Source organism: Dermochelys coriacea, chromosome 8 (assembly GCF_009764565.3).
Source record: "Dermochelys coriacea isolate rDerCor1 chromosome 8, rDerCor1.pri.v4, whole genome shotgun sequence".
NCBI lineage: Eukaryota > Metazoa > Chordata > Testudines > Dermochelyidae > Dermochelys > Dermochelys coriacea.
This window is the reverse complement of record NC_050075.1, coordinates 35,260,901-35,284,484: the sequence shown is the minus strand read 5'-3', so window position 1 is coordinate 35,284,484 and position 23,584 is coordinate 35,260,901. Positions and strand designations below refer to the sequence as shown.

General features: G+C 37.4%; 1 protein-coding gene across 13 annotated transcripts in view; it reads right to left on the bottom strand.

Moving 5' to 3' along the window:
- MATR3 (matrin 3) overlaps positions 1 to 23,584 on the bottom strand; it is a 45,362-nt gene that overhangs the window by 11,765 nt on the left and 10,013 nt on the right. For 10 of the 13 annotated variants that reach the window (XM_038412177.2, XM_043490500.1, XM_043490496.1 and 7 more), the window contains 9 exons: positions 18,352 to 19,419; positions 12,680 to 12,741; positions 11,988 to 12,029; positions 8,949 to 9,049; positions 7,029 to 7,081; positions 4,375 to 4,500; positions 3,604 to 3,729; positions 2,791 to 2,961; positions 308 to 439 (listed from right to left, as the gene is read on the bottom strand). In XM_038412177.2, coding sequence (XP_038268105.1) covers positions 308 to 439; positions 2,791 to 2,961; positions 3,604 to 3,729; positions 4,375 to 4,500; positions 7,029 to 7,081; positions 8,949 to 9,049; positions 11,988 to 12,029; positions 12,680 to 12,741; positions 18,352 to 19,257 — 1,719 coding nt within the window. In that variant the 5' untranslated portion in view covers positions 19,258 to 19,419. The remainder of the gene's footprint in view (positions 1 to 307; positions 440 to 2,790; positions 2,962 to 3,603; positions 3,730 to 4,374; positions 4,501 to 7,028; positions 7,082 to 8,948; positions 9,050 to 11,987; positions 12,030 to 12,679; positions 12,742 to 18,351; positions 19,420 to 23,584) is intronic. The other 3 variants (XM_043490503.1, XM_038412186.2, XM_038412185.2) reach the window with 1 other exon arrangement.

Sequence of the window (23,584 nt, the reverse complement as noted above, 5' to 3'; positions counted from 1 at the left end):
GTATAGCCATTTTTATACAGAAACAATCTACCAGGGGAACCAAGTTTCCTGTTTTTGCCAGTGATGCAAGCACACCATTTTCATGATGTGCTACATCAGAACACTGAATACTGACAGCTACTACACTTGAAGGGAAAGGATGAACTGGAAACATTCAGTTTACAAATGGCTACATTCTTATATAAACAAACTTGATAGTTGCCCTGTAATTATTGTTACTTACTTTCTCTCTTCCCTTCCCCCTCCCCCAACCTCCCGGCCAACAGAACATCTCAACTTAGAGTTTTCATTTTACAACAGTACCTACCCTTAATACCAGCTTCTTGTATTTTTCAGACAAGTCCACCTTCACACATCTGCCCTGGAACCAAAGAGCTTTGTTTGAACAATGCTCAACCATAGCCAAAGCATCTTCTCTGGTTTCCATCTCTATGAAAGCCTAAAAAAATTAGAATACATATAAAAACTATAGGAAGTGTATATAACAATGCTATTACACAAAGTTCTTTAAACTAGAACACGGCTAAATCCTACAACTTTGATTTCACAACCTGATATTTCAAAATGAGTATCTCCAATTTCTATACGCTATCAACCCAGTTTTACATTATACTCGTAACACGAACCAGGTGCACAAATGCACTTAGTCTTTGCAGTAAGCAATATTTTCACTGCAAAGAAGTTATGAAATTACACAGCAGAAGCCCAGCTGATCTGAAAGTCATCTTAAAGACAGTGTCAATGTATCCCTTCTTTGAAATCTAATTAAATGATAGTTTGTGAACAGGAAACACCCTCAAGTCAATAACTGTATTCTTGTGCTAAAGCTAAATAAAGGGCTGAAAGGCCTACTCAGACTCGTTCCATTCACAATTTCTGGAATGAAGTGTTACAAGAGCTCTATGATGGATGGATCTATTCTGTTTAACATGGATAAATTTGCTGGGAAAGACAGTGAGGCAGTTTTGGCTCAAGTGTCAGGCAGTTTTGGCTCAAGTGTCAGGCAGTTCACAAAGGGTATAGCTTTTATATCAAACTCGGAGTGGGTAGGATCTATGCAATTTTAGCACGCAGCTGAGATGAGGGTGATCTGGTTATGGCTCAAACCAGATTCTATCTGGCTGGGGAAAGCAACTAGAGAATGAAGTAGGTTTGGTACCTGCCTCGATTAGTGAGAGGGTACCAAACTTTGCCCAAAACATTTGCAACATTTTAAGAGGCTTCTGAATCCCTAGAAGGGCACTGAGTGCCCATGAGGTTTTTGACTTCTCTTGGCTGTGGACCTTCTGACAAGCATCCATGGTCCTTTCATTTCCTCAGTGGATTAATGTAATACATGGCACACTGCTACCCTGGAAGTTGACTCAAACTTATTTCCCTTCACTTAGCAGTATCACAAGTGTTCCAACAGAGAGCTCTAGCTGCAATTCAAGGTGCTATTGGAAATATAAAGTTCTGTTTAAGGGAACTATAATGTCCTCTGTGATTTGGGTACTCATCCAAAAAAAACCCACCTCTCCCTCACAATCAATCTGCTCAAACACTCAACTTAACAGCTGTTAAATTTAAAAGTCTGGGGGGCTCCTCAGAAGGTGCTTTAAATGGAAAACTCTCAACTCTGGAATTTGATTTACCTTTTTACCCCAGAGCCAGTGTGGTGACCATGGTGCAAGGCTGATCTGCTTACAGAGAGTCTCTTGCTTGTTGATGGAAGTATGTTTTTACGTTATTGAGTTACACATTTGTGGATGGTGTTATATAAAAATTTTTGCAGTTTTGTTTTTGTGCTTGTGTCTTGAGATGGGACATTTTAATAAATTAAAAAACTAAACAGTAATACATTAAGCTACATACTTAGCCAGAAAAACAGGGACAGAAAAAAGTATTTGTAATAAGCAGCTAACGTTGCTGTTGGATCTTTAACTTCTTTTCATTTTCACCGTGCAAATTTAATGTGTCAATGTATTTTGGCATCTAACTGCCTTAAAAAAACCCTCCAGAGCTATTTAGCTTGTGAAGACAACATGATTTACCATCAGAACTCATAAGTACCTTGAAGCAATTGCTCACAATTTGCTGTGCACGCACACATACATGTTCAAGCTTGCTTGCATCCATTTAATTAAGAAAATGTTCTAATCTACTATACATGCTTAGTATGCAATTTTCAAGCAGATTTGTGAAATCAAACCCAAGGGTAACTGCCGTATCTTTAGAAGGACTGAGGGAGTAAAGTGAAGGGCTTTTTATTGTTGCTATGTAATTATTTGTTAAGCTTCTTATGGGCAGTCTATGTTTGGCTTTTGATAATGTTTTTAATCAATGCAATGATCCCACAGATTTTTACATATATAGGAGCTAATTAAATATTGTACCCAATACTGCATAGTTTCATAGATCTAGGATGCTTATGAGTTCCTCTTCTTTTACTAGATGTATTTACTAGGAAACAACTCCTATATTATGCCACGTTCTCCAGTAGTTTCCATATCCATACTGAATCAGAAAAAAAAAAAAAAGATTGCAAAATAGAGGTATCAATCTTCAAGATCAAATGTAAACGTTTTATTCTGCCTTGAACATTTCTCCCTACTTCAAAAACAACACTTCAACTTAGTTTTTGAGATATTCAGACTGTATCCACTTTGGAGCTCTCACAATCCATTGAATCAACTTCCCAACTTAAAATCTTGAAAATCTCTGGTTTCTTGCAGGCAGATCTATTCAACTTTCCACTTAATTATGCATGAATCAACTCAGTTATGTAAGTAAGTGTCTAGGGCGAATTACCTGGCTTTTCATTCTCATCAGTATGTAATTCTTTATTTTTCCATATGGCTCAGCTAGTTTGATTACGGCATTGTCAGAATATCCTGAATGAGGTAAGTTACTGAGGTGAATCACACGACCAGGTTCTGGCTTTGGTGGCTCAGTTTTTTGGTCAGGCTTCCCTTCTGGTTTCTAAAATTAAGAGTTTGTGAAACCTTAAAAATAAATACTACATAAAATCTGACATTTATATAAATAAATAAATAAATGACATTTATATTAAAGATTAAGTTCCTGATTTTATTATATGCATTACAACTGAAACATAAGGCACCAATTTTGTCACGGAGGTCACAGAAGCCACGGAATTTGAGACCTCGAAGACCTCCATGACTTCAGCCCTGGTGGCTGGGAACTGCAAGGTCCTACCGCCTCCCACGGGGGGCAGAGAGTTGAGGTACCCCCGCCGCAGGGGGCTGGGGGACCCCGGCAGCTCCCCTCTGCTGCTGGGGAGGGGGTAGGGGGACCCTGGAGCTCTAAGCCCCCATGAGTGGTGGGGGCCCCAGACCTCTCAGCCACACTGCAGCTGCCCAGTCCCTTCCCAATTTATCATGGATATTTTTAGTAAAAGTCAGGGACAGGTCACAGGCTTCCACGAATTTTTCTTTATTGCTCACGACCGGTTTATAACGTTCACTAAAAATATCCATGATAATCTTACTCATAAACATAGCTAAAAACAAATTAATGCAAAAACTAAACATTAAGATGACATAACATTGAATATATTGTACTGACTAAAAATAAGATTTTAAAATTCAATTTTGAATTTACCTTTATTCTTTTATACTTATGGGATAAGTGCACTCTTACTGGCTTGCCAAATACTAGAGCTGGTGTTGTCATATAATATTCCACTGCAGCCTGGGCATCTTCAGTAGTGGACATTTCAATAAATGCCTGAAATTGTAAAAGAATTTATTTCTGCATTTATTTCAGTAATACTCTTTTAGGAGTGAATACTTTGTCTAAGAGCTTGTGCTGTTGAGTGCCTCTCTGGCAAAAGACGACGCACTTTTAAAAAAGTGCGGTCAGGAAATGCAAAAGTAAAAGCTTTTTACAGTAGCATTAACTGGTCCCATAGAGTTAGGTATAAATTGCATATAGCATATTACTTAGGTGTACACCGAATATGCTCAGGACAAATTAGTGTTAACATAACTTTAAACAATCAAAGTTATAAATTTAAATACAAGTTAAATATAACGTTGCAGAATACTCTCTCGGTGTATTTGATTTCTGTGTTCCAAGGGGGGGGGAAAAAAAGACATGACATTAACCCTTCTTCCCCTTAGCGTTCCCCTCCTATGATAAGATGATGCACAATATATTCCAGGGAACATGGAGAATTCCAAGAACTCATCTGGTCTGAGAACAAGCAAAAAATTTCAATCTAAATAACTAACAAGGATTTGAAAGGTAAGTGGCTTTTTAAACTAAGAGTGCTCACTTTCACAAATGCTGTAAAGTTGTCTGGTGTTCACTGATACCAGTGAAATGTTACCCAGAACTAATTATACCACCAAAAGATTTAAATAAACTTACCTCATTAATTTTGTTTAGAATCAGATGATTTGTAATTATTCCAAATGGCTCAACAAGCTGCAGCAATTGGTATCTCAAGTTTTTCCCTCTTTGAAAATCCATAATGTGAACAACTCTGCTTGTTTCCTGATAAAAGCAGAAAGAACTAACTAGTAAAGTTTACCAGTAGCATGAAATGAAATAGCATGTCAACTAACAAAGATATTATCAAAGGATTTCAGCCCCCAAGTTTGATCTAAAATTACCTAGGAAAATAAGAACCATTTTACCAATGTCCTCTCTCCAGCCATAACTAAATGCATCAGGGCAAGACAGGGAATTCCAAGGGTACATAAGTCAATTCTGTACACCAAAGAAGAAATTTATTCTGATCCAAGATGATGACTGTGACAATCTGGGGATAAGCCTATGTCAATTTATGAATTTCTTTCTGGTTTATGAATTGCATTTAACACTGTAGCCCTTCAGAGTGGATTGGAATTTTGTAGCAGGAACTGACTGCCTGGGAAGCTGAAATAAAGCCTTCAAAATTGAATGGAAAGAATAGTGCTGCTATTAACATTTACTTTTAAAGACTCTCTGCCCCAGCAATCTCACCGGGGGTCAAAGCAAGGAAAAACCCAAGCAGAAGAACAAAGAGGTGTCACAGACTGCTTTAAAGGTGACATGCTCTCCAAGCAAGGGAGTCATTTCATCCCCAGAAAAAAAGACGACAGCTGGAGGACTGAGGGCAGGAAGAATTTTGCCATCCCCCAGGGACTCTCCAGAATGGTGAGGACTCAGAATGAGATTGTGTTCTGGCGTTTTTTGTTTTGCCTTAGATTTATAAGCTTTACTGTGCCAAAGAGTAAAGGGCATGTGTTTAAGAAGTTCCCTGCAAAGCCTGTATTCCTTGCTTTAACTATCACATGTTCCCCAAGGGGATAAACTGTAAACCAGAGACCCCACAGCTGGGCTGAACTCTGGGAGAACATGCAAAGCAGCTGGAGAGGCTTGGGAGGTCTCAATAATAGCTTCAAGGCCTAGGGCAGTTGGACTGTGGAGTCCCTTATCCCAGGGAAAGGGACCAGACAGGGAACCTGCACCCTAGAAACGTACTTGAGAAGCCAGATCTAGAAACAGTGTCTAGACACAGCCCAGACCCACATGGGATAGAAAGTTTGGGTCCATTTAACAGTGTGGTGCCCATTCACTTGGTGGATCGAGACAATGATCATAGTGGTAAAACATGATGACTGATAGAGTTTATAATTTTAATCTAAAAGAGTATACATTAAATATATTCTTACCTTTTTAAAAAAAGATTTGTATATTGGACTAAGCTGTTTGCTTCAACATCCAATACAACTTCAAATAAAAATAAATCTACCCTGATACATTTTAAAGATATTGTGCACCCTCTCCACCAAAAAAGTAAGTTTGACATTCTTTGAAGCATGTGCAAGATTATCCCCTGTGCAAATGAGATTTTAAATTAAAATGAACTTTTGAGCATAACAGTAATGACTGTCAGTGAAAATTGAGATGTACAGCACCAGTAGCACAGAAACAATTTAAGTTTCTTACATCAGTTTGCATCTGCTTTAATGGTGATTTAAAAAATAAAATAAAATCAGAAAAATTAGTGCATTTGTGTAAGCATTACGTGATGTACTAACAGTCAGACCAAAAAAGCTCAAACAATGGAGAACAACAACATTCTAATGTATAGATGACCATGTCCCTCACTACATCTCAACCTAAAACTGACTTATGTACTAGACTACACCACTCAGAAATGCAATGCTTGAAGCTTCAAGGAATTTGGGAAAAAGGCTTTTGAATGTTTTGGTCAGGCTTGTCTTATTTCTTCCCTCTTCTGTTTCTCAGGTGCCTCTCACCAAGGTATGTAACTACCAAAAGGGCTGAGAAGTGATGGTCAACATTCAAACTCTCTAGACTTTGTTGTAAAACAACAGAATAGTATGAGGAACCTCTCTTACAAAGGAGTTATAAACCTGTTTTTTCAAGGTTTCATGGTTAGTCACGATCAAGCATAATATGGCTAAGGGAAATGCAAGCTGTGTCTCAATATCAACCTTGAGAGATTACCTCTAAGGCTGTGTGTCTCCAGGTTTCTTCAATTCTTGACCTCTTTGCTAAGACTACAAACAAGATTTCCACTTGGTACCAACAGCAATGAGGTCTGTATGACTGTCTGGTATGTATACTGAGTACCAATCCATTTTACAACAGCCAGCAAATCACAACCACAATGACTGTCACTATCAACTTGTACTGTACTCAAGTGAGCTAAAAATGAAAGATTCTATAAAGGAAGTTTGGGTCCAGTGGCCAAACTGGACAAGGAGTCAGAGACCTGGGCTCTATTCCTCGCTGCGCTACTGACGTGCTGCATGATCTGTAAATCACCATTCTGGGCCTCTATTTCCCCTACCATCCATTTAGATTGTAAGCTCTTTGGGGTAGGGGTTGCCTATTTGTGTACACAGCACCCAGCACAATAGGACCATCATACAAATAAAAATAATTCTACCTCCCAAAGACATCTAATTCCCCCGTCGAATATATTAAAATGGGCAAGCTTCATATCAGTGTAGCTAGATATTACTGTTTTGTAAAGCTGATTGTTAGAATAATAATTTAATACTAACCATTCTGTCTTTCTGCATATGTCGTGGTCCTGGCATGTTTCCATTTCCAGCCCCTTTATATTAGAAATTAAAAGTATATAAGCAACACTTAAAATAGTTATGGTTACTGTTGACATTTCATCTTTTAAAAATGTAATAAGTTAAAGATCACTTGTAATGCCATAAAGTGAAGTTATTTCTCAAACATTTCAGATTACTGTAAATGTATAAAAAAATCAAATCCACATGTAATATTTTACAGTAAACCTTAAGAAGCAAAATCCATGGGTTGTGACCCAAAATTGGGGTCGCCAGAATGTGTCAGTGGACCAGAGGGCTGGTTCAGCCCCTGCTCTGGGTGTTGCAACCTGTGCACAGAACCACAGTACTATTCAGGTTTGGCCCTGCTGCCTCTCTATCATGACCTGGGGCTGGCTTGGCCAGGGCAGGCCAAATTTGAGCAAGTGGCACTGCAACCGTATGCATCAGGTCACAATGCCACCTGGGCCAAACCTGAGTGGCACACCAACCCTGGAAGTCACAATGCCCAGCGCAGGGAGCTGAGCCCAGTACACTCTGAAGGACAGAAATGGGAAGAAAGCAGTTGGTTTCACATTCTCCATTAAGCACCGCCACCCCACTCCCCTGCCCCCACAAACGGACCCCCTGCCCAGAAGCCAGGACACCCCCTCACCTTCCGTACCCTGTGTCCCACTCCCCAGCCCAGGTCTTTCAATGTATCCCTCCCAAACAGCCAGGCTATCTGCTTTGTCATCCCACCTGTCCTGGTCCCCAGATCTTCCCCAATGCACCCCCAGTTCCTTCCCCAAGCCTCCCCACTTTATCCCCAGGGCCCCCAAATCCTTCCATCCCTTACCCTCTGCCCTCCTAGGGAGCCATGGGGGGCTGTCTCAGCTTGCTTCCTCCCCCAGCCCCAATTGCTGGTGAGGAGTATCCAGTTTTTCATATCTGGCTGGAGAATACGGAAGCTTAGCGCCAAGCCAACGATAGACCCCTAGCTGAGGAGAGGCCTACACTGGGTCTGGGGGCATATTGGGGAGTGTCTGGGTCACAACAGGCCATCAAGGTTTACAAATGGGTCCTGATCCCAAAAAGGTTGAGAACTACTGCTTTTAGATATTGATCCAGAGCACACTGCTGAAGTCACTTACGGTATGCATTGACCCCAATAACCCAAGTGGAATTTAACAGAACTGCTATACTGAAAAGTCTCCCATATTTATTTATACGTAAATGAACTGAAACATTTTATTAAAGTGCAAAAAAAATAAAGTTAATGTAATGTTTTGGTTGAGATTTTAGATGCAAACCTCAGAATTATGACCTACAGCAACACTGATTCTACCATACTGCATATATTAAGGAATAAATTAAAATAAGTCTGTTAAGTAGTTAGTTAAGGCTCAAAATTTAGGCTTAGGAAATTGTTATGAAATTTCTAAGTATGAATGAAAAAAAACTAATGAAAGCATTAGTTCTCTTTAAAACATTTTTCTGCAGTGTTTGCAAGACAGATATGCACTAACACGATTCTAGACTCTCGAGAATGACACCCAAAAAGCTAGATTGTCTCATCTACTTTAATGATTCATATTACTTGAAGTGGAAAAGTAAATAGTATAAATGAAAGGTAGGGTTTTTTTTTGTTTTGTTTTAACAATATAGGGTTTTAGTAACAAAAGAAAATTAACTATTTTTAAAGTTCTTGAGTTTTTTAATCTGACAGTGCCAACTTCAAACAAACTCAAAATAAAACTTGTGGCTACATTAATGTTGCTGTGAGATCCTTCAGTTTCCTTAGCTAAGTTTTGACTCTCATCCTGCATAGAGTTACATGTGCCATTTAATAGAACCCAACATTTCAGATAACCAGGAATTTGAGAGGAGTGCATTGAAAAAAGATTTGTTTACTCATGTTACCTCTTGGCCCAATTGGCGGTCCAAGATGAAATGGAGGTGGTGGAGGCCCCAAAATTCCAGGTGCAGGATTTGTAGATTGCTGCAACATAGACCGATCACCCCTAGAAACGTAGATACAAAACAAAGCATGTTAACCTTTAAAAGAAAAACTTTTCACTGAGCCCCTAGAAAAGTTGTGTCCACATCACACATATATTTGATACCATACCCTTGAGGGAAAGGAAAATTACAGCTAATTCTAGAAACCTCCCAAACTCACAGTAAGCTTTTCTACAAAGTTTGAAGATTAATACAGTAGGTAGATACACACACACACACACACACACACACACACACACACACACACACACACAGAACATGAAAAAAATGGGGGTTGCCCATGTTCTCTGTATATATCTTCCTACTGTATTTTCCACTGCATGCATCTGATGAAGTTGGCTTTAGCCCACAAAAGCCTATGCTCAAATAAATTTTTTAGTCTCCAAGGTGCCAAAAGTACTCCTCATTCTTTTTGCTGATACAGACTAACATGGCTACCACTCTGAAACCTGTCACCAAAAGATGAAGGTGGCCATCTGCTAATGAAATCCAGGGACAACACATGCTGAGAAGCCTTGAGAAGGTGGAGGTTGGTGGGATTTCTAACAAGGGTGTTACTGGACCCTGTCTTGGAACTTCACCTATATCCGCCACCTCTGGTTAGTAGGTGTCTGAAGAACTCAGGAGGGAAAAACCCTGTTTACATTAAGAAGATTCTTTTTGCAACCATAAGGGCTAGAAAATAGATTTTTTTAAAACAAAATCCTAAACCTGTTAATGGTTTAAGGCCCTTCTATGCATCTGGGAAAGCTTCCTTCACACAACCAAAGAGTGGATTTTTAAAGATGTTCTTTTCTACATATAATGCTTCAACAATAGTCCTGTCTTCGGACATACCAGGGATAGCGAGCAAGTGCTGCATCACACGAAAACCAGTACTCTACTTCTTCCAGTGGTATGTATTGTCCATTTATAGCTGTTATAGATCATCAAATGTGTGGTGGTATAAAAGCTTTACTGGCATTTATATGGGATGAGCTGTATAAATCAGTAATGTCTACACTATTAATATTATTACAGCCAAATATAAAATTACCACAGTAATAATTAAAATGTACTTCTGCATCTTTATTGTATCAAGCTGTATACAGTTTAAAGATGAATTACTTGTACTAGTAGTTTAACTAAGAATTAAGGGGAAATTTGTAAGAATTATGCTATTTTAGCAGCTAATAGCTACAGTATTCATTATTGGAAGATTACAAACACAATATTCACCACTGCAGTGTGAGCACCTTAAATGCAACATATTTGTATGTCTAGGGGAAAAGTTTACTGAAATCGAAAAGTCTTAACATTGCCTGATCAACAGGGCAACCCTGAAAATCTTCTCACACAGAAGTTTTCAGGTGTCTGGCATTTGCATTAGAAGTCTGATCATGCAGTTTTAGCAAGTTTGCCTACTCCTTAGAAATAAGTAGTTTGTGCTTGATTAAAAAAAGTTTGTACAGCTTCAACCTAATCATTTTGGGACAGTGAAATTTCCAAGATGGAAATTGATCACATTCTTTCCATGCTCCACATCTGTGATCATTTGCTGAAGTCATGATCTGACACTGAACTCCAAATTTGAGATTTGGATTCCTACGTATCAAAGGATTTATTAACCATTTTTATCCTATAGGTTTTATGGCAGGATTACTTCTCCAAATCTGGCAATTTTATAGCTAAGATTTCAGTTTTAGTGTAATTTACTTTAAAGGCAGATACTTTCCTAAACAATGGATTTCTTTAGTTATTTTAGGCAAATGTTTAGTTAGTTAAATAAATATTACATGATCACCATGTAAAGCTATTTAATAATGAATTTTCAAGTTTTCATTCTGCAATTTATTATTCCCTATTCTCTGCACAAACTCCTCTAGAATGAACATGAAGGAGTGAAGGAAACAGACATCAAAGCAGATAAAAATCAGGATTATTTTTATAAATAAAATCACTTAAAAATAACTTTTTTTTTTACACTTATATGCTGCTAGTTTACTTTCTTCCCCTTTTTAGAGTCTTAAATTGCTGAAGTGGCCATTTATATCTAATTTTCTAATCATTAAAAAAACTATGTAAAATCTGAAACTTAAAAAGTTCTGATTTGCTGAAAAGGAAAAAAGTCTAGAGCCTCATTAACATCCTCACTGTAAACATCACAAACTCAAAATTGATAAGCAAAAAGCCCATGCTCTATTTGGAATCAGCATCACCTTTCCATACACTGAACTTCCACAAGTCAATGACCTGATCCTGGTCCCACTGAAGTCAATGTCAAAACTTGTACCTATGACAGTGGTGCAGCATTTAGTCTTCAGGGCTCCTAAGTCATTTAGGCTCCCAAGGGTGAGATTTAAAACAAACCCTAAAAGCAATCTTTAGATTCCCATAAAAGCAATTAAGAGTATACTTAATTATAAGCAAGAGTAGTCCTGTTGAAGTCGGAATCATGGCTTTCATTTTCCAATATTTAGTAGTGGCATTTAGTTCTCTCCCACTACCGCCAGGATTTATAATATAGTTCATTATAAATTTTTATCTGAAGTTGCAATAGCAAAAAAATTCAGATTCATTTTACAAAGCCTCAATCTGATTTAAACAGCTATACTCCAGAAAATTTCTCTGTTTCCTAGATATAATTACACAAGGACAGCCAAATCAGTTGAATCAGTGCCGCTTTTCAGCTGGTATAAAGAGCAGTCCACCCGTAAGGAAAATTTGGACAAGTATGCAGATAGGATAAAGCTTTAAAAAAACCAAAACCCTGCACTCTATCCTATACTGCATGATAGGAAACTGAGCCCCTTTGTTCCAACACACTGAATGATTTTAGTATTTCCAATATTTGACAAAGTTGAAAAAAAAATGCCAAGTTTTAATTACAATAATTTCATTGCATTATGTACTTCCAATATAAAAGTAACTTGTATTTTGCATTGTTCATGTTTTACTTACATTCCATGTCCAGAATCACTATCAGGATTCCACTCTGGATATCTTTAAATAAAAAAAGGTCATTTATAAGAAAGATATAAAATTGGGATTGCAAAGGACAGTATCTACACAAAACTACTGCAAATTCACATTTTTCACGGGAAGCAGGAAAACATGAACACATTGTACAGGAATAATTTGGATAGCATGATTGGCAGCCATAAAACAAATGCAATTTATAACAGCCATAAGCACTTTAATGCTAATTAGGAGACTAGGAAGTGTATTGTACTTAAATATCAAATACCTAGCAATAATCTGTAGTAATCTGTAATAATCCTGTTACAAACAGGATAGGTTTGAGTCTCCACTATGTGGAACAGACTGAAAGGAGAACCTCTTGGAAGTTCACACTACAAGCACAACTAGGGAATACTGCAAGAAGTTACAAACATTGAATACCTGCAGTTGGCACTGTCTAGACTGCTAAGTCCTTACAATTTACATATGTTAAATTGCCTTTCTCCAGCAAATGTGATTTCTTTTTGGCCTGGAGATGCTTAAGGGAAATGGCTAAAACAAGTTTAACATATGGTCTTTTCAGTGTACACCAGGCAAATTATTTAAACCTGCTCTGTAAAATATAGTTAACAGCTGTTGAATTCTACATGCCCTCATGCCACAAGAATGCTTAATGTATTTCAAACTCATACATTTCAAGAAGAAGCTGACAACGTCGACTGTGGGTTGCTCCATTGATATGGTGGTTCCACTCCTGCAGTAAAGTAAACAGTTACAATTAACAACATCGGATCAAATATTTTGTAACAAAACATTCCCTCTGCATAGCTGTGTACCTACTCTTCTATGCAGAGGTATTTAACAAATATTTGTGCATAGATGCTGAAGTCTGTTTGCAGTGCTTTAAAGATACAATGAATTTTGACCTACCTTAAAACTGTTATAACCTGACAAAGTGTCCGATGGAAAATGTCCTCTGGAATCTAAGGGCTTGATTCTGGCTTCAGATATCCAAAGCTCATCATGAGAAAATTGCTAGAGTATGCCTGCAGGGAGCCCAAAGTTTTCCTTTCATAGCCTTGAGATTTTTTCCTAACCCCTCTGCTTTACACCTCAGACCTTCAAAGACTAACATACTTACAAATACTGCATTCAGTTATGGGTAGCACAAAACCCAAAAATTGTAAGGAATTCAGAAAAGAACAAAAAAAATCATTAAGGGGTTAGAGGGACTGACATATAAGGAAAGATTAAAAGAACTGAAAATGCATAGCTCGGCCAGACAACGATGTTAGGGAAAAATAGAAGTGTACAAGTATTTGAATGATACAGACACTAAAGAGAGGAGGGACTTGTTTAGGATGATAACTAGGAGTAATGGAATTAAATTAGGCAAAATAATACTTAGGTTAAACTTCGGAAAAAGTTTAATGAAAAGAACCCTTAGAATGTGGAAAAGACTCCAAAAGCCAAGTGGTAGAATCTTCATTTGCTTGGGTCATTAAAACAGGAGTTTATCAATTAAAAGACCATATTTTCCAAAGCTTTAACAGATCCATCAGACAACTACTAGCCAGAGTCAGATACAAAAGACAAGTACTGGGGAAGGGCAGAAGGGTCTCACATCTATCAGGTGCAGAGGCAACAACCTGATGATAAACCCAGTACTTCAGTTTGTGGGAAGAGGGAGGTTGCTGGGATTTCTATAAGGAGGCTATTCCTAGATCCTATCTAGGGGTTCAATTTTCCATATCAGCCTCTGAGAAAGTATCTGATAAATCTGAACTATGACTACGACTACTGAAAGAACTGAGTCTCCCCTCCCTCCGCACTGTTCCGCAGTCTTCCAACCATCAAAGGGAACTCTCTGCTACTCTATTCTTCCTGCAATGGCCAGTTTTGATTCTCTTCCCTCATGAAGATGTCCAGTGCCTGCTCTTGCTGTTTCTCGCAGCTTTCATAATCAACTGCAGAATGAAACGGACATGATTTCTGAGTTCCACTCTTGATCGGGGGTTCCAAACAAGTAGAAATAAAACTGACCAGAACCTTATTAATTCCACTCTGCTGCAGTCAAAGAAACCCATGATCATCAGCAGAAGTACTGGAGCAATTAGTTATAGTACAACTATATTTTCAAGCTTAAATTCTGCACACATTGATGGCCTCTCTCTGTTCTCCAGAAAAGTCTTACTCAGTATGGACAACGTTTCCATTTTTAAGATGTTATAACCATCCTCCTGAGTAAAGCAATGAAGTATCTGAGTCTAACTGTACTGCCTTGCCTCCAAGAACTCAGAGTTTTAATGGCCTTACAGCAAAAGAATGAATGATCATTCAAGTCTCCCATGCAGCATTGTCACTAAGCTATAACTAGGGCCCTGCCAAATTCGAAGCCATGAAAAATGCGTCACAGACCATGAAATCTGGTCTTGTGTGCGCTTTTACCCTATGCTATATAGGTTTTACAGGCAAGACCAGCGTTTCTCAAACCGGGAGACCCAAAAGGGAATTGCAGGAGGTCACAAAGTTATTTTAGGGGGGTTACTGTATTGTCACCCTTACTTCTGCATTGCCTTCAGACCTGGGGGCTAGAGAGCGGCAACTGTTGGCCAGGTGCCCAGCCCTGAAGGCAGCACCCCGCCAGCAGCAGTGCAGAAAAGTGGCAATGCCATGCCATCCTCACTTCTGTGCTGCTGCTGGCAGCGACTCTGCCTTCAGAGCTGGGCTCTGAGCCAGCAGCCGCTATTCTCCAGCTGCCCTGCTCTCAAGGCAGCACCGCCACCAGCAGCAGCACAGAAGAAAGAAGGGTAGCAGTACCATGACACCCCCCACAATAACATTGTGATCCCCCCCAACTCCTTTTTGTGTCAGGACACCTATAATTACAACACCATGAAATTTCAGATTTAAGTAGCTGAAATCATGAAATTTATGATTTTTTAAATCCTATGACTGTGAAATTGACCAAAATGGACAGTAAATTTGGTAGGGCTGATTTTTTTTTTTTTTTTTTAAAGATATACAAAACACATCAGAGAGCAGGATGAAATCCTGATCACTCACTCTGTCAGAGGTTGTTTGTTTCTTTGTTTGCTTTTAAAAAGGAGGACACCACTTGGTGCAGGATTCACAAGATATGAGCTCCCACTGTTGGCTCTGCAATTGTGAACTTGTATATCAATGATTCTAACACACAAACATGTGAACAAGCGTCAGTTTATTCCACTATATACCAAACATTCATTACTTAAAAATAGACGGAGGCCAAATTTGGAAAAGGAAGATCATTTAAAGCTTTTAAAAGGTGGTGCAAACAGATTTAAGTCATTTAATACAAACAGGCATCCCCTAAACAATAGGAAAATGTAAACTTTGGAGTTTACAATGCACTTTTAATTTGAAAACTTTCCAAGGCTGGCTCGGCTAGAAATAAATGTGTATTTGAAGTTGGCTTACAAGTTTATTCTTTAAAAGTGACAAACTAAATTCAATATTCTCTGCGTAGCCTGGCTTGGATTTTAACATATAAAGAAGTTGGGCACCCAATTCCACACTGAATTTCATATTCCCTCAGGTTCTTTTGAAAACCCATCCTATACATATATTTACAATTTAATTTTTACAAGTGAAGATTTTTTTTTAAAACTAAGGTGAAGTTAGCTTGCCTAAGTAGTTTTTTCTTTAATAGTTTTACCACATTATATTAAAAGGGTTCTAGACTCCTTTAGACTCCTGAGAATATTACTCAGGTTGCTTCAGGATCCAAATTTCCCAATTCTGAATTTTCAGGGCATATTTACACACAGACATTGGTCTAGGTGTGTGTCTGAAATTAAACTCTTAAATATGCTTTGCTCTATTTTCAAAAGTTCTAAGTACCCTCAGCTCCCACTGAAGTCAATGGCATAGCTCATGACTTAAGAAAAAAAAAAAATCAAGCCAAGCTTATTTAGGAGCCTAACTTTAGACATTTATTTATTTGAGAGTCTTAGCTATTACTTTTAGAAACCCATGTCTCTTGAATGTTTTACTTTCAAGTTAACCTACTCATGCTCTTCCTTCTACCACAATGGGTCTGTTTTATTTTATGAGGAGAGTTAACATTTGCCTAAATCCTATTCTGTGATGTAAGGGGTCAAAACTGATAAAGTTTGTAATCAGACAATTTGGGCAGTGTTTCTTTTCACAAGTAGATGTTAGAACAAGCTATCAATCATCAATGAATATTTATACACAAAGTTAAAGGAACAACTATTAACATATATAGAAAAGGAGCACAACTTCTTATATTTGTGAAGTCAAGTTAAGTTTTTCCCTTTGGCAGACTTTCATAAAACACATAGTCCTTTCTCTATCCTCCTGATATTATTTCATTTTAGAGGAAAGAGAAGACATTGTAGTAATAAGCTAGAGTTGTTCCACCTCAGAGAAGCATATTTCAGTCTGCTTCCCCTAGAATTTGCTTCAGATCTTAGTGTTTTATCTGCGACTCAGAATCAGAAATACTATAATGTAAGGAATATGTAACAAAACTGGAGAAAATATGGTACCTATATCATTGCAGGAAAATATTTTCTTCTTGCAGTGGTGTTATTTCTGGATAAGAAAGCAGACCCCAGGATTTGGATCCTGGCAAAATAGAGGAAAGAGCTTCCAAAATATTTTATATGATGTATTGGAAGTTTAAGTCTGCACATGTATTAAGTTACTAACTTGATCTTAAACAGTTTAAAGTGAGCTAAAGAATGTTTGTAAATTTAAAGTGTTTTCAATACACTGTCAAAATGGTGGAAAATATTTTTTCATACTCTAAAAAAAAGCTCCTTTCACAATTGGCTTCTTTTATGCCAAGTTCCTGTAAAAAACAAAGCAAGCGAAATAGAGTAAGTGAAAGTGCTAAAAAAAACCCGTTTATAACAGAAGAATTAGTTGATACCATTATAAAGTATCTCAAGATGTTAACATTTAACTTCTGTAACCAAATAAGATGTTTTCAATAACTATGGGTTTGTTGTTTATTTTGTTTGCATCAGTTACAAAAATAAACTTCAAATAAAAGGAGAAAACTGATTATTGGAGTTACCGGAAGTAATAATTCATATACCTGTATTTGCTTTGTCAGGTTAGTAAATACAATATAACAGCTAAATTCTCAAGTTATATGGACACTTGAGGTTTCTTAATTTTAGTTGTTTTACACAAAATATTGCTTAAAAATGTTTTCAAGAGTAGGTAATACTTCCAGATGTTACTGTAAAGAAAAAGTTAGTAACAATACCACCACATCAAATCAATTTTAAGGCAAATGTATGTATTCTTAACTTGAATAATTTTCCCCAAAGCCTTCAAATGAAAAATATAATGTAACTGATTTTGACCAGAGGGGCATTAAAAGCCAATTTCAAAATTCAGCTGCCTAGTATATTGAAAATCAGCAAGAATGAATAAAACCAAAAAGCTGAAAGTAAGAGGGCTCTGAAATAATATCTGAGCAAATAAGCCAGTTTGAGTAAATCGTCACCTTAGAGACTTGAACTATAAATTATGAATAATTTAAGAGGGAAGTCTGATCAAAAATAAATACACCAGAAGATCCACTCTATTTGCAAGTCAAGTAAAAGAACACTACCAGGAACACAGAGCAGGATACTGCAGCAGCAGACTGATTTTTTCTGAGCTTCTAAAGGGACAGATGCAACATGTGACAATAAAAAGTGAGTCTGAAGTGTGCTTAAGAAAGTTGTGAAAAAAGGAGAAAAAATGACAAATTTCAGCCATAGTATGAGATAGAGTGTTAAAGTGAAATTAAAAAGGCAAGAATGACCTAATCTAAAATGTGAATTATACTTCTGCAAATAAGTTCCAGGGCTCTACATTAACTCTTTCCCTTTGGCCATGGTCAAGGAAAAAAGCAGTATTGTGCAAGAATGCATCTTAACTACATATAAATCAGCAATCAAGACAGATGTGGAGGAGAGCTGAATCTAGCTTCCTGAATAGCACAATAGATACACTGCGAAAAAAAACACAACCAAAAACAAAAATACCAAAAAAACTGCTTAAATGCCAGATGTTTGTGGTTAAGAGAACATGTAGGATGTAAAATATAAATAAGATATCCCAGCAGATGATAGCTGTTTGGTCTGAAGTTAAGCAATCTGGGCAAATAGAATATTAATGTAAAGCCCTGGTTTAAAGTGTTCATTAACAATTACTTTGTAAATAAACAAAGTGCCTTTTTCACTCTCAAATTTTCAGATTTTAAAAGTAATTAGGCTATAGAAATAGTCAAAGAAATAGGTAAAAACAGAATAGATACTACAATGTAAAGGAAAATAGAAGCATCTGATGCATAACTCACCTTATTAGAATGAACTGGCATATCACATATAGAGCACAGATGGGGATAACCCTTCGGTAAGAATCCATGGAAGTCTTCAATATTGCTATTTGGAGGAGCACCTCTCTTTTTCTCAAAGAGAGATCTCTCAGGACCAGGACCACGACCCATTCTGTCATACTCACTTTCATATTTATGATAGTTATGCGAAGTCTCACCATAAAAAGAGTCATCCCTACACCTTTCTCCATCTCTTAATCTGTCATCTTCATAATCCATTCTGTCATAATAACCAGATTCTTGAGAACGACTTCCATGGTCATAGTCAACCACTGGGTTGAGACTAGGACCACGATCATCAAAACTATCTCTTCTAAAGTGCCTTTTTTCTTCCCAATCATCCCTAGGTACTCTGTATGGTGGCTCCCGTGTAGATGATCTGCCATCTCTACCATAACTCAATGAAGGACCTTCTTCAGCTCTCCTCCTTTTAAGTTGTAGAAGGATTTGAGGCAAGTTTTCAGGAGTAATCTTGTCCTCGGGATAGCGACTCAGTTCATCTAAGTCTCTAGCAGACAGACCAAAGCTGGCCAAAATATTAGTGGCCTGGTCTGCATCTCCACGGTGCTGAGAAGACAAAGGGAGTGGACCTCTACTTCCAATGTTAAAAATAGATTGTAAATTATGGGAAGAGGTACTAGCAGAAGACAGTGCACTATGAGATCCTTGTTGGTTCAATGAAGAACTCATTCCAAGATTCATTAAGCTAGCAAGCCGTGCAGTACCCTGGTTCATCCTTCCAAGAGATGCTGGCATACTTAAAGACTGGGTAGCAGCAGCAGCAAGAAGGCCTATTCCTGCAGATAGGTCACGCCCATGACCTTGTGAATCCCTACTTAGAGATGACTGCTGGAATGACTTGGACATTGTAGAACTATAGCTTGTCTACTTTATGGATCAAAATTTTAAAGATGGCTGAAAAGAAAGCTCACACTAGAAAGGTAAACTTCACTTCAAAATGGTAACGCCAAGAAAAAAGGATCAATAATGACTGTAGATCTTCTTCAAGCTGAGAAACACCAGACAATTCTGTAGAAAAACAAGCAGTTTTAGTCATAAATCCCTTTAAACAGATGCAGTTTTAAACTTATGCATCATGTTGATCTAAAAAACATTTAAGATCTCAATCTTACAAGGCTTTTATTACATAGCTTAAAACCGATTTGAGATGTACTCAGACCCTACATATATTACTTCAGATAAAAATACAATAGTTTTTCCTCCTATACAAACTAGTCTTCTCCGACAAAAAATGAGTCATACTGAAGATAAGTGAATTTCAGAAGCTTTAGATGTTAGAAAGCATCTCAAGTTTACTAGCACACAAGCCTTGATCTTTAATGGTTTTGTATACACCCTACATTACTATGCTAAGTTCCAGAAGACCACAAAAAAAACAAAGCCATGGAAACCAAGATGAATTTGCTATATACACATTTGGAAATGGAAACTATACCACTATAGAAAAGGACGAAAGGGAAGTTATAAGTAACTGAAGTTTGGGCAACAAGTGTCTATTGTAAGATCTAGTAAATAAGACCAAACATAATAGTCAACCTTTATGCAGTCAAATCAAATTACTGAAGTGAAGACAGATGTGAACAAGAAAAATAAGTTTTAATTTGGTAGAAAGTAAATAAGACCTCTTGCTCAAATTGCAATTATATGGTTAATACCACATATGAAATGAATCTATTCGCTATACCACAGCCATAACACATCAGCCTGTGCTATCAGATCTCAAGCTAAATAAGGCCAGGTTTCGTCAGTACTTGGATGGGAGACGTCCAAGGAAAACCCTATTGCTGCAGGATGAGGCACTGGTAAATCACAAGATGGTGCTATTCTCCCCGCCCCCAATCCCCATCAGTTCTGAACCAACACACTGTTAGAAAACACTGATGATATTGCTGTCTTTTGGATGCGACTTAAAATTGAGATCATGACCATGATGGTTGTTAAAGGTCCCTGAGCATTTTTCACAAGAGATGAATATTATCTGGAATTTACCTATGATATTAGAACAGAGTAATATATTCTGCCTAATTACATTTCTTCTGCAGTTTCAATTGGATATGGTATTCTTCACTTCCTACACTGTTTTGTACAGTTTCTGTGCACTTTTTGACAGCTGTTTTATTCCAATCCAGAGATGCTGTATTTCAAAGGGATTTCATTTTTGTGGAGAGGTGTGGTAGTGTAGAGGTGTAAATGTGAGGGGAAATACAAACTTGTGGCATGCGCTGTCTAAGCAGTCCAATTCCCCATATGAATGCCCTTCTCTGGTAGCAGAGGACAACTGCATTTGGGTCCTGAAAAGAATACACCCGTTGAATTCCTGCATGGCCACTCAGGTCCCCTGCATGGCCACTCACCCATAAAAGCATAATGGCCTTGCAACAGAGAAAAGAAACATGTTGGGGGAAAGACAAGGGAATAAATGCGGGGGTCTTCTTCTGAAGAGATGAATAGCGGAGAAGCTCTATGGCACACACCAGGCACTTAGTCCTGCAGAGCTTCCCGTTCCCAATACTAGAAGAATTCAAAAGTACAAGCAGGGGTTTACAAGTGTGTAATCCTCACAACTGCATACTGAATTTAAATCCATTTTTCGGTGGTGACTAAAGTAAAAGATTTTTTCAGCAATATTTTTAAGTGTAAAGCACTTTGGTATCCTCTGGGATGCAAGATGCTATATGTGTCATATGTATCAATGCTTTACCAAATATTTATGATTTATATCAGAAATGTAGGGAATCCTATAATAGATGTGAATAATACACAAAGCCAACACAAAGGACCACCATCAATGCATCCAATGTTATGACTATAATTTTGCTTTACCGATGGTTAAGAAAATCTGTAGCATTTTGCAGTCAATTGACATAAGTTTCATTGTATAAATTTCAGATGGGATTTAGCAGATTTAGAATTTAGAATTTAGAAGATTAAGCAGCACGGGAAAAACTTATTTGGAAAGAGCAAATGATGTGGCGAGGTAGAAGGATATTTCAGACATCAGTAATTGCACAATAAATTACTCAGTGACAAGAATGTAGGGAGGGACAGAGAAGGCAGGTGGCTAGGTGAAATGGCGAGATCCAAGATTCAAGCTGAACATGTTCCAGGAGTCTCTTTATTTAAAAAAAGGGACATTTTTGGACTGTATTGTAAAATTAAGAGCCAATTAAATGTTCATGTGAAGAACATGTTAACAGAAATATGTTAAGACTTGCTCATATTCAAGATAAAGTCGGTAGCAGCATTCTGTAATAATTCACACTATCTTCAAAATACTTCACAAACTACTCTACGAAGTAAATTTTACTTCATTTTATATACATCTGCATTAACTTAAATCCTTCAAGTATAGTTCATGTACGCATTTGTAGCATGGGACAGAATTTGGTTTTTAATAGTGCCTTTAAGGTTGATCAAGGAACTTTGCAAAACAGTGAGTTAGAAACTGGTAACAAAGGTTGAGCATTCAGCCATATGCCCAGCAATAGCTTGATGTACATAGCTTTGGACATCAGAACCTGTTTAAACTAGAAGTTGAACAGGACACCAATGTTATCTACAGTACTATTAAAAAAGCAATGTTTCCCTCAAAAGCAGATCCACCACTAATCCTCCTGCCACACTTATTGTGAGTTCACTATCCATAGCTTTGGTCAGAATACCACTGAACAAAACCAGGAGCATTTAAGTAATAGCACCACAGAGTTCTGCTGCAGAGAGAAACTGAGTTTCACTCTGTAGCCTGGCTCTACATATGAATTGCTTCTGCAGAGTGTAACTGCAAAGATGCTGCAGATCTGCAAAGAGGAAAAAAGAGCCAGAAAAACAGAAATGAAGACTACAAACACAGAAAAGACAGAGCAGGGAGAGAAACTCAGGAGAGGATGAAGACAAACAATTATGTGGAAAACCACTGCTGACAGAATTGTGGGTCTTTTAGTAGTTTGTGTAATATACTATAAATCTGTTTATCCTTGTTAGCTTTCAAGAAGTAGAATATAGAGGGAAATTAAGCTTCTGGGTGGATGTCTCTAAACGTTTCCTCATATCATTGGCATCTGATGATTGCCACCAGTCTTTTGTTTGTACATTAAGATCAAAAGTGGGAAGGGGACAAAAAGAAAGAAACAAGAGCCACTAATTTCATAACCAAAGGATGTTTAATTTCTACATGGTCAAGTTTAACATCTCATTCAAAAGACAGCATTTCTAACACTGCAGGCCTTTGAAGGACTGCAGTACAGTGTCTATACCAGGTATTGACAAGTACTGATGAACCTATACCCCAAGATCTTCTGACTTCCAAGTGAGTGTGCCATCAACTGAGCCACACAAAAAAGATGACCATGACTGATCAAAGCAGTGGAAGGAACTGAGGTTTGACTTAGCTCAGTTCAAAGTGTAGTGCTATGAAAGTGTTGTTCCCAGTATAGTTAAAATTGTAACAGATGTGGTTTGGAATCTAAATTTTAATTAAAGATTTATAGTCAGAAAATGGATATCAAACTTTGAGAGTTTATAGTAAAAGCTATTTCAACGTTAAATCATTTTTAAAGTCGAAACGCTACTAACTACAGATAAACATGAACAACGTCAAACAATCTTTAGAAACAAGTTGTGCAAGAAAGTTCTCCAAAATAAATCTAATGAAAGGTTGACAAAATGCAAAAAAGAAAAATTGAAACCATACTGAATGTGTAGCTGCCATATACAAAGGCAGATTAATGCTGATTTTCAAACAGTACTGGGATTTTGTTCTATTTTAATATAGAAACAGTATTCATACTCTGTTTCTAAACATTTAGAAGTCTGACAGCAATATTGTGCCATCCATTTTCAGTGGAAATTCCCCATGAAATCAAGAAGCATTCTACTTTAGCAAATGGATAGTACTACGTAAGTTTTAAGGATACATCAATCTTCAGCCATACAAACCTTAGCAGCAGCATCTTTTTAAAAGTACACTTAGGTTGAAAATATTTTTAAAAATTAATTTCCTTACCTGTGTAAATACCTTGGGCTATTAAAATAAAGTTTTAAAAATCTAAATGACATTTCATAGTTCGTGCTGTTTTATTATTTGTATTTCTCAGTTTGGACAATGAAAATCAAACAATTTTCAAAAATCAAACTTTTGTTTCTAGTCAGTTTCACTTTCTGGTTTTCCTGCACC